The 11,939-nt window shown below is 46.9% G+C and overlaps 1 protein-coding gene across 1 annotated transcript; it reads right to left on the bottom strand.

Moving 5' to 3' along the window:
- Positions 1-495: 495 nt before the first annotated feature.
- On the bottom strand, positions 496-2,848 carry LOC146172493 (uncharacterized). Its single transcript, XM_084586052.1, has 2 exons — positions 2,378-2,848; positions 496-1,173 (listed from the first exon to the last, which is right to left on the bottom strand). The coding sequence occupies exons 1-2, from the start codon at positions 2,687-2,689 to the stop codon at positions 598-600; spliced, it is 888 nt and encodes a 295-aa protein (XP_084442178.1). The 5' UTR covers positions 2,690-2,848; the 3' UTR covers positions 496-597.
- Between the last annotated feature and the right edge of the window lie 9,091 nt (positions 2,849-11,939).

Here is an 11,939-nt window from a genome sequence, read left to right as displayed (position 1 = left end):
GACATGATGAGTCAGACATTGCATAACTCCTGACTGACTCTTCTCTACTGTTATATGGGCATTTCACCTCAAGCACTCCCTGGCCACAACAGTCACAGCTGACCATGCCATCGGGCGTTGCAGCAAGAAATGGTCTTTCTTTGCAGATATGCAGACCTGACTGGCTGAACTTAAAGTTGACATGAATATCCTTTGATGCAGCAACATAAGCTTGTGTGGCCTTTTGTTCGTGTTCCTTTCCCCATGCTGTTTGTGGGCTTGAAAATTGAGCATGTTCGGGATAGCACAGCCTCTTTAGTAGAGACAACGAGGGGTTTGTCGTTGAAGTCCTGCACACAGCCTTGGCATTTGAAGCTGTGATACGGCCAGCTCTAAAGGCAAACCACTTGGAGCTCCTTGCCTGCTCTCTGGTTTCTTTTTCAATCAACTCGGCAACCTGAAAGACAGTGAAGATAAGCAGCAATGTTTTTTAATGACAATACTACGCATTCACAGTACATAAGGAGACTTAAGCGTCCCCAGTAATTTTTGATATTGCAGGGTAGTACAGCTGCAGGAAAACAGCTACACTAAGAGTAAGAAACATGCTGACTGGAGCTACTGTACCTCATGCTCAATTGACAGGCCTTCAGCCAGGGAAAAGCATTTCTCTCTTGTCTCACTCCACGTGCCCGGAACGTCCTCTTCCTGTAAATTTGTAAGGATGACTTTGGGAAACCTCACTGCTACAGGAATATAATGATGTGCGTAATTGGGTTCCAATGAGAGAAGTGCCGGCCGTCTTCCGCTGCTATGACAGGCTTGAAGAAACTCTGCCCATTCTGCATCTGTGGTCTCCTTGACAGCTCTTCTTTGCTTCTTCTTGCGAAGAGGCTCTTCCCCATCCATTAGCCTTTTCCTCATGGTTAATGACGAAAAATTTACATTCGAAACCTTTTTTGGCTCTACGGATCGCACTGTTGGAGGCAGCCATGAGTTTTCCTTATCCGTACATACTTGCCCGTCCCGTCTCTTGACAACAGCATCAATGTAAAAAAGTACTGCTGCAACATGAGAGCAGGCTTCTCCGAGGCCTGCCTTGCATGTACAATGCGCAGCTTGCACTTCACCGTCTTCCTTGATGATAAGCCAAGGTGTCAATGGCTTGTCACTGACTGACTGGGAATGCCGGACCTGCATAAAGGATGGAAATGTGCTGAATGCCACAGAACAAACTACTCCTAGAAACACCAGTTACAATAGAGACTGAAATTAAAAAAAAAAAATGTCCGAAACGTTACTGCCTATTTTTAACCTTTTCTCTAAAATCGCAGCGTTAGTGAAACCTCTTTATTCAATGTTTCCTTTGCTGTTTTAACCAACTGTAATTTGCAGAGGGCTTTTGATTAACAGGCTCATGGTGCTAAATGCTCGCACCACCAGAATTGGCTCTCCGAACCCCGCAATTTGATTTGATGAAATTTGGCGTGCAAACTAATTCAAGTATGGCGAACTCATTGGTGTCCTTCACAACTGAAGGGAGCCAATCCCAAAATTTGACCCAACCGACGTCCAAAATTTGACATATTACCTTACTGGTGTTCAACCTAATTTCACTATGATCATCTTAGTTGTGCCTTCAAAATTCAGGTGGGCCAGTCATAAATTTCGCAAGCTTACGCAGTCTCCGCGCGTGAGACTACATACACCCTTGAAAATTTTTTATCCATTGTGCACCTGAACGTTTAGACAGACAAGCAAAGCAAACTAGGAACGATACATGAACTCTTTTACACACTTTTGGCTTTTCTATCACTGAAACGTGTACTGCAGTAACGATGCCGTGATCCTAACGAGAAAGCAAGAAAAGGTTGGTTGGTTTGTGGGGTTTAACGTCCCAAAGCAACTCAGGCTATGAGAGACGCCGTAGTGGAGGACTCCGGAAATTTCGACCACCTGGGGTTCTTTAACGTGCACTGACATCGCACAGCACACGGGCGCTTTTGCTTTTCGCCTCCATCGAAAAGCGGCCGCTGAGGCCGGGATTCGATCCCGCATCCTTGGGAACAGTAGTCGAGCGCCGTAACCACTGCGCCACCCCGGCGGGGTAGAAAGCAAGAAAAGCCAAAAGCAAAGTATGCATGACGAAAACGATGAGGTAAAACGGGGTAAATAGCAAAAATCGCAAAAAGCCGAGCCGTGTGACGGCCAGGCGTGTGATAACAGGTTGTGCTCTACGCGCGCTGCATTAGCAAACTGTGTGAAATCAGTCACAATGCCTCTTAGATTTAAGCTTTGCTGTTCACCCCGCTCTCGCCACGTGTAAGCTTCACAGCGGAAAACGCGCATCGTACAAGCATTTTGCAGGCGTCGGGACTAAGAAAGGCAATCCGCTTACCTGACAAACGATGACGACGCGGCCGTCGGACAGCACCTTCAGGCACGGCTGCTGGACCCAACCGCTGGTCAGGAAGTTATGATCCTCCATTGCCTTGTAAGCTTTGAATTCCTCTCGCGTCACAAAGCTTGTGGTGTGAACAAGGTAGTCTTTGATATCGGTGAAATCGACGCGCGGGTAGAGAGCGACATCGCGACAAAGTTCTTCGCCTCGAAGGTCCAGCGGATCGACGCCGTCACAAAGACGCACCTTTTGCAAGTAGCGAGTTTTTTCTGCATCACACAGCTCGCGTGCGTAGGCACTTAAGCGCATTTTGTGCAAAATCCACAATTCCACTCACGGAGGGTAACAAGCGCGGGACGAAGGCACAAGCGTCGCGTCTGCGCGCGTCTCACTGCAAGCAGCACTGCGCCACCACGTCACGACCGCAAAAATGGCCGCAGTTGCCACCGACACTAGCGCCCCTTGTGTCTGACGTCATGTGCATAGCCCCTATAGTTTTTCCAGTTCACAGGGAAAGGGTAAACCCTCACAGGAAAGGGAGAGCCAAACATGTTGGTTCACGACGAATGACTCAATCGCAGGTGTTCCGACCTCATCTCCTCCACCTCCTGCAGACAGGAGAGGGCGACGCACTTTCCCTCGAGCTCCAGGCTTGGCCACCTTTTGCACACACACGCACGCACAGGAACACGCTGAGACTTGTCGGCGGGAGGAATCGTTGCGCGGCCGATGAACGGCGTCGAAATGGCCGATCCGCTCGCGGTTCTGCCTGTTGCTATGCGGTGGCCGCGTCAGCTGTCCCACTTCTCGGTGGAGAAACGTAACACTAGCGAGAGGGGAAAAGAAACGCGCAGCGACGTGCGACCAGATAAGATCTACCCCACCCGGGCCCTTTGTATTCGATCCTTCTATGGCGGGGCCTTCCATTTCCGACGAGTTTGTTTTATTTTTCGTTCTTTTTTCACTGAATTTTTTCCCCTGACTGGTCTTCTAAAACGGCTGTCTTCTGTACTTCTCCGCTCCTGTCCTTCTGCGTGCAGCTTGAAACAGTCGACGTCTCTCTTCGGCGACTCTTCATCGCCCGTGTGAATGTGCCAGTTCAGCAGCGGAGGCGAGTTTGCCCAGCCCGTGACGTCGTGCACCTCCTTTCCACATCCATCCTCGTCGGAATCCCCCGTGTGAATACAGCTTAACAGGGCGCAAGCCTCGTCAGGACTTTCTGATGTCTACAGGTTTACTTTAGTCGCACACCTTCCGTATAGAAAGTTCGTATTTTTTTAGAGCCTCCTAAGGATTGAAATGTCTGTCCGCTCTGTCGATTAGCTCTCCAATCTTCTTCAAGCCGCTTTTTCTACGTCTTTTAGTCAGGGAAATAAAGTTAGATTGGTTCCTTGAATGACTGATTGATTGATTGACTCACTGAGTGAAATCAAACACTGCATTCAATCCCATCGTTCATCTCTTCAGGAAGCAACTGTATACCAGCAGGCTCGTCCTGTAAAGGAGGGAGGGGGGGTTCACATAGACTCAAATGCAAAATTTGACCAAAACATATCTATCAATGGAAACCGCGTTTGAGGTCAGTATATTTACAACACCTCGCCCGTCATACCATGCCAGCCCTTTGCTGCTCGTTTTTTCACTCCTGCATTTTTTATTACACTATCGAAAGGGACATTTCATCGCGTATGCCACTCAGATTCATTCTAATTTGTTCAAAGACAGGCAGTCCGGAACATTATGGGGGACACTCAAGCTGCGCCTTTAAGAGTATGAAGCGAAAGCGTAAGCTACCAGCCCACGCGTCAAGTGCGCGGTTGCATTGCCCTGGCCGCGGGCAGCACGAGCGAAAAAAAAAAGAAAAAAAGACGACTGCCATATGGGGATGTGTGCGTGTTAGTGAATGCGCGCGAACGGACCGGCCATGGTAGGCGCGCCTTTCCGCTGAACGGCTCAAACCGCTCAAACTGTTGAGATCTGCTGGCTGATACCTCTCGAACGGCCAGCGCAAGATAGATGCCGGCAGCAGCAAAAGATAGCCTTCGAAATGAGACCAGGCAACCAGGCCAACGGGAGGGCCTTCCGAGAATTGAGCTCGCGGAAAACTGCGGTAACGGCGATGAAGAAAAGACGGTTGGGAAAGAAGGAATCGGCTCGGGAGGCCGTAGGCAAAAGTGAAAGGAGAGAAGGGAGGGAGGACTCTGAGGGCAGCGGTGGCTTTGAACAAGGCGGCGATGTGGAGTAACTGAACTCGAGCGTTTAGACGAAAGGCCGCACTCTGCGTAAATAAATTTCTTGTAACTTGGATTTGCAAAGAAGGACGGATCGAGAGACTTGCCTGATTCCACGCATAAAATACCGCTTTAACCATGCCGTATGAAGTGCTTGCGTGGCCTAGGAGAGAGAGAGAGAGAGAAACACTTTCTTTATTTGTATCGTAAATGCAACGGTCTTAGCAGGTTGATTCTGATATCATCCCCCCATATGAAAAGACAAACCCAAATTGGAAATTCCTGCCAAGCGTAATGTCAGCCAACCCTACGTCCAGTTAGTGCTCGGCCATTTCAGCTGCCAGCTACCGCCTGCCAGCTCCGTGATCGTGATTGTTCACTCACCACATATATATACGCGCCGGCGGAGGACTGCCGCATTGGGTATTCGTTGAACGGGGCCTTTAACGATATCATGTTAAAATACTGACCTTAAACCGCTTTAACCAAGTGTTATGGTGACTAACGCTTTTTCGTCGGTTTTATAAGTGTAGAAAAATCGAGGAAATTTTTATTTATTCATATCTGCAGCAGGGCATCACACTACATTACAGAACAGTCGTATCTTCTGAAGACTATCATCACTGTGGTTTCGCCACATGCTATTTACACCACGTATTAATTACGCTAAGGCGATCCCTCACATTTCGTCCACATCCTTGAGCAGTGCCTTGCCATTTAACCTAAGAACTTTACGCGGATTCGTAATTATTCTACAGGAAATTGTGCCGTGGTAGCGTTGGCTAGGAACACCATAAAATGTTCATTTTCCTGTCCGAGCTGGAACTTTATTTTCATATATAACGAGGCGTTCAGTGCCTTTGCTGGAAACCACTATTCTTTCGTCGACTTCGTTTGCCACACTTTGATTGATGCGCATGCATCGAATGGTATGTTATTTATAACACGCAAAAAGACTTGGTAGCCGTCCAAAAGCAATATTTATGAGTTAGATTTCTTTGCTTTTGTTGTTGCAATGTCGGGTCCTAGGTGGATATGTGGTTCGTTGAGTCCAACATGTTGCAAAAGGACGACACGGTTGGACGTTTCTTTCGAGTAAAGATAAGCAAATGAATTTATTCACACTATATACACACTTTTTAAACTACGGCCAGTGCGATCGCAACGAATCTGTAAAGATCATCGGGCTACTCGTAGCGGTTCCTCATTCCTCGGTGCGCGCTCAGTCCATACCTTGACATGGTCCGACAACTCACTCCTCCGACCCTGTCCAAGTCTCCTTTTTGGTGACAAAACACTTTCTTGCATAAGTTCACCCAGAATTTTGAGGACCATCTGAATGACCAATCGGGAAAGCGTTTATTCGAACCAGTCGGAGTGTCAGTCAGTCAGTGTTCAGTGTTCTTTAAATTTGAACAAAGCAATGCCCCAGTGGTTTACTTCGAGCACAGTATGCTCTAAGAATTCGTTAAATATATTCCCCTTGAATACTATGCAGACAGACCCAATCTCCCAAACAGCACTGAATGAACAAATTCACATTCAAACGCTACATCCACCAGCGGTGCCCGCAGCACAGATGCATACGGATAAGGCGTCTGTACTTGGTTGGCCGGCCATCGACGAGGCGCTACCAAAAACCATTTATTAAGCCCCTAATTTCAGCGTGGTGGCTCGCATGTGTTTTTACTGGGGTGCACGTCTGTAGCCGCCCTCCGCGCTACACTTCACAACCGTCCCAAGGCAGCTTCTCGGAAAAAGGCCATCAACAACTGCATCCGGACAATGCGCGGGGAGCGCGGCACACAGACCTCGTCGCCGAGCGCGCACCTCCTTCCAGAATCCTTCCTGTCGCAACGGTTTTTACTTTACCGTTCGACGACCCTCTGCAAGCAACAGATCGCTCCCTTAGTTTAGGAAGGGCAGGACAACTGGAATGGGGGGACGCGAGGAGCTTTTTAGAAAAAAAAAAATGATTCAAGGCACAGACTAACCCGACCTCCGTGTGTTCCCAACGCTCAGCGGCCTGCAAACCTAACTTAAATAAAAAAGGAAGGAAAACATGCTGCTGCCCTCAATAAATGCTATCTAATAATCAAACCCCAGCTACGGCCGGCGAGCATGAAAAAGACACGGAGTGGATTGCAAGATGTACATTAAAGCGGGTGCAACATGAGGAGCTTGCAGAGAGAGCTATTTCCACTATTTACAAAACAATAGGGTAAACAAGTTCACGCCGGTCGCGCGAAAGTTCGTCGGCGCTGTCTGCAAAAATAACTGTGCTTGAGCCGCCACAGCAACTATAAAATTATAATAAAATACACTGTATATACAACCTGCGGTCGCGTAGCGTCATATTGCTAATTAAACATGCGCGCAGGACATAGCATAAGCGGTGAAGAGGGGGGGGGGGGGGTGAAAACAACAGTACGCACTACTGCGCTTAAGTGCTGTTGGTTCGTTCCTGCGATGCATTTTCGGACCGAGTTGAACTGGGTTAATGCTCGGTTCTACAGAGTTTTGCGTGGTTTAGCGGTATATTTTGGATTTACGCGTCAAGACCTTTCCAACGATATGACTTGAATTTGTAGTTTAAAGATATATTATTCATCACATTTAAATAAATAACGATTATCAACTAAGGCCGGCAATCAGGGTAGTCAGCTAAGGATATAAGCTATCCAATGATATGACATTATGTTATAACATAAATTTCATTTTTTTTTCTTTATCTGATTAACGGTAAACAATTGAAACCTGCATCTAGTACAGTGTGATTATAGTCGACATAAGCTATCCAACGATATCTCAATTCAGTTGTGTAAATTTCATTTTTTAATCGTTTAATAACTAATTAAATGTTGCATAAGTAAGATGTGCGAATGGTACAGTGCAATTATATACGTAAGCTATCCAACGATATATTACTTGCAGAGGTGGTGTAAAGAGCATTTTTAATCACAATTAGCTAATTAACTGTAATCAATTAGGACGTACTATTAGTCCAGTGCATTTTGTACTTGGCAGACTGTCCAACAACAGAACACGTGTGACTGTTCACTCGACGTGAGCTACACCGCCGCTGAAGACAGTGTACACACATGCCTTACGCACAATCTACACCGCTAGGATAAAATTAAAGCGCAATGCATAATCAGCATTGGAGTAATGCGAAAGCACGGATGCTTCTGTTGGCTGCTTCTGGTTGCTTCTAGTTGCTTAACTCACTTCTTGTTTACCCATTTTAGTCTTTGGTACTTTCAAATTGCGCGCCAATCCCTTCCTATGGCCTTTTTCGGCTCTACTTCCAGTTGCGTAACGTCACATCCCTGACGATACATTAATTCATTTCTTGTTTACCCATTTTAGTCTTCGGTGCTTTCAAATTGCGCGCAATCCCTTCCTATGTCCTTTTTCGGCTCTACTTCCGGTTGTGTGACGTCACATCCTTGACCTCACCCTAATTGACTGCCTGAATTAATTACTTTAGTGTTTGATACTTTCAAATAGTGCCCCAATCTCTTCCTATGCCCTTTATTGGCTCGACTTCAGGTTGTGTGGCATCACATCCTTGACATCACCTTAATTGACTAATTTAATTAATTATTTTACTATTTTATACATTCAAATGTGGCGCCAAGCCAATAACTAATGAGGCCACTTTCGTCTTTAGTTTTACATTTTGCCTCTAATTAATTACCTAATTAAATTATTCGCCTAATTATTTTTCGGGTGCAACATTACGTCACCCTCTATCGATTGACACCACTCATTGATCTCTACCGCTTCCAAATTACTCACAACTGCTGCGCATACGATTCTGCGTGTTTGCCTTCAATTGTATACCTAATTAACTTATTGGCCGAATTAATTTTGGGACACAACACTACGGTACCCTCAATCGACTGACACCACTCATTACCTCGACCACTCCTCAATTACTCACAACTGCTGTGGACAACTTTTACAATTTTTCCGGTGATTAATTACCTAATTACCTTTTTGGCCTAGTTATTTTTCCGCCAACAACATTATATCCCCCACTATCGATTGACACCCCTCATTAACCTCTACCACTTCTCAATTACTCACAACTGCTGCGGAGACGATTTTGCATCTTTTGCCTCTAATTGATTACCTACTTGCCTTATAGACCTAATTATTTTTTCGGACACATTTCATCACCCTCTATCGATTGACGCCACTCATTAACGTCTACCACTTCTCAATTACTCACAACTGTTGCAGTCAATTTTTACATATTTTCCTTTAATTAATTGCCTAATTAACTTATTGGCCCGATTATTTTTCTGTCGCAACATTACGTCACCTATCTAGTGACACCACTCATTACCCGCTACTACTTCTCAATTACAACTGCTGCGGACACGATTTTGCTGATGCTGTCTGCGGATAGAAATCTGTGAACATAGCGAAGTATTGCTTTCGCATTAATAAGCCAAGTAATGCTATGCACTAAAGCTAGCCCGCTAAAAAATTGTCATACCCCTCTCACTGCAAAACGAAGCTCCAAACCCGCGGCACAAGGACTCCGTCGAGTACCGGCGCCGACGAGGCTGTTAAAGACACACCAAACTGAAAGAGCAAAGCAAGCACCACAATCATTCTTCCTCTAAACCACAGCCATCAGCTGTCGAATGCATCCCCCTCCTCTCGCCGCCAGCCATCTCGACATCCTCCTCTTTCCCTCCGGTGAAAAAAAAAACAGATGAAAGGCGCCGTCTCCTATAAACACGGTCGCGCGCTCCTCCAGCAGTCAGGTCCGTAACGTCTCCGAGGACGTCATGTCTCCGCCTTCGAGGAGCAACCAATCCCGCGAGGCCCCGGCTGACAGGAATAATTTTTCTGGTCAGAAAAACAAGAGTAGGAACCTGTCCGCTTCAATCAATTGGAATCAAATTTAAATTGCCTTGAAGGCAGAACACTGCACTACCTGAAGGTCCGGGAAACATTTCATATCTTGCTAATTGGCGCAGTAGTCGATGATTGAATAGCGAGAAGTGGTGTGTTTTTGACGAAATTCTCATAGGCCCCATACATTGATTTTTCGATTGCCTAGGAAACCTGCGTGTTCTATCCAGGTAGATAAAAGGATTACAAGAAGAAACTCCACGAAGCTTAAAAGAAGTAACCGGGGGAAACAACTGATAACTCTTATGCGTGACGAGCTATCGATTTTTATTTTTTCAGCGTGATTCAGTTACGCGGCATCGCGCCGCTGGCTGCCGCAGGATGGCGCGAGGCCTTTTCGGAGGCGCGTGAGCCAGAATCCTGGGGTCGAACCAGTTTTATTTTTCTGGAGACGCCATTTGCCAGAAAATTTTTAAGCATTTAAAATACATATTTTCCAAATTAAAAACAAAGCTAGGTCGAGTATGAAGAGTTGAGCCGGAGCTGCCAACATTCCTGCATTTGAAGGGGAAACACTTCAAACAAATGCAGGGTATAATGGAGCCTGATCGAGAAAACCAATAAAATTTGCATGTTTTCTCAGTATGGGCATTAGTGCGCACTCTCGGGGTACTCATTCCGTGATTGCATACTTCACAAATATAGGTGTATTAGAAATACAATATATTGTTGTTTGCTTTACGCGACTGAGTATTTTGCAGGCTTTTCAAGTATTCATTTCATCCTGTCTCAAGAGTAAGTTTTAAAACAATATGCAACATTTCATTCTTCACAGGTTGTAACTTCATATTGCCCGCGACCCATGCCTAGATAATCTGTTGAAAGAACTCATGTGTGGATTAAGTTAAACTGATAAAATATCCTGTTTATGTCATGGCATTGGTTATTTATTTCACTGGAAGTAGATCTGAAGATCAGCAAGATTCCACCACTCAAGTCTGTTCCAAAGCCTGCAGTGCCTGTAACATCTGGCTCGTCGTTTGAATCAAGCGAGCCATCTACTCCGCGAGCAGCTACAACTGCAAAAGTTGGGGGAACGATCTCCCATCGTCCCCTTTAAGGTCGGCTTTCTCCATCTGTAGTTACTCTAGCTATCGCAGATTGGTGCCAACATTGGTGGTTAACATTCACTATCGATAGGTGGCGCCAGTGTCGCGGCAGCACAAGGCCCACCCCTGATCTCGTCACCGCGCACGCGGGCAAAGCCAAGTCTCCGGCATCGGGAACTCGACGCGAGCGGACGCATCCTCCTGCGACTGCGCAGTCGCCGGCGAGGCGAAAGCCTCGCGGGGACTTTTCCCGCCTGCTCACCGTTGCCTGCTCGCGAAGTTTATCCCCTACCCTAACGTGGGCGAACATTCGCCTGTTGCCTTGCTGGTGAGTCAGATTACCTGTATTCATTAGCATGTTTTATTGCCAGCTGGCGTTGCTGTTACTGCAGGAATAAATGCCTGTTTACTGTCAGCATGTGTTGTTCCTTTGTCCCCAAGAGAAAGGCCCGCAGTGGTCGACGTACGCTCGGTAGCGCACGCGATCACTGGTTGGGGTCGGCGGTTTGGACTGTCAACCACGATTAATTGGGGAAAACGTATTTATCCCCCTATTAAAACCTCACATCCGGCAGCCCTACATGGGGCCGCTCTTGGAACATTTGATGACTGTTCGTGGCGAGGAACGTTCTTTGTCCGGACATGACAAGTGCTAGGCCTAGAGTGAATTTTGATCATAGGCCTTGCGGCATGCTTTCATGAGTGCGAGGTGAATTCCGATACAGAATGTTTGAACTTTTCGGCATGCTCAGCGGATTTTTTGGGCCTTTTGGAGAAGTTTCTTCAGTTTGGAAACCACATGGTCCACACCGACGGAGCGCGAGGCCTAGCGCCCGCGTAGTCGCCGAGCCTGTAGCGAGTGAGTACGGAAGCGGCGTGGGTGGTCCGAGTTTCCTGTACATATTTTCTCATCTGTCTCTTTTGTGACTCCGGGAGTCGCGGGCTCTAGGAGCCGAGTGGCCTGGGGCCACGGGTGCCACGATGAACTTGCCGGTATGCATGCTCGGCACACGGCGTTCCGACACCATACGGGACGGTGGGCGTCGACCGCAAATCCGCTTCGTGCGGTGAACGGAGTAGGATCAACCCATCGTGCTGATGTCTCCTCGATGTTTTGTGCGCGTAATCTTTTTCCGGGTTGTTTTCTTTTTTTTTTGAAGGCGCTATTTGTCATAGTGGATGATAGGCCTAAGGCTTTGTACAGCTGCTTGCACCACTTAGAAGAGAGAACAACCGGTTCGTTGGTGTTGTAGAGTGGGAGCATGCAGCCCACTTGCTTTTTTGTATCGTCGCTAGAACTGAGCAGTCTCGTTCAACGGAAGAAAGGACTGTTCACTTGAACTTTGC

This window comes from Amblyomma maculatum, unplaced genomic scaffold (assembly GCF_055883805.1).
Source record: "Amblyomma maculatum isolate TAMU_Amacu unplaced genomic scaffold, ASM5588380v1 scaffold_13, whole genome shotgun sequence".
Classification (NCBI taxonomy): domain Eukaryota; kingdom Metazoa; phylum Arthropoda; class Arachnida; order Ixodida; family Ixodidae; genus Amblyomma; species Amblyomma maculatum.
This window is presented reverse-complemented; position numbering and strand designations above follow the sequence as displayed.

Coding starts and splice junctions, on each gene's coding strand:
- LOC146172493 (XM_084586052.1), bottom strand. CDS start 2,689: ATGCGCTTAAGTGCCTACGCACGCGAGCTGTGTGATGCAGAAAAAACT. Junction 1,174..2,377: donor GCGTCGTCATCGTTTGTCAG/GTAAGCGGATTG, acceptor TCCTTTATGCAG/GTCCGGCATTCCCAGTCAGT.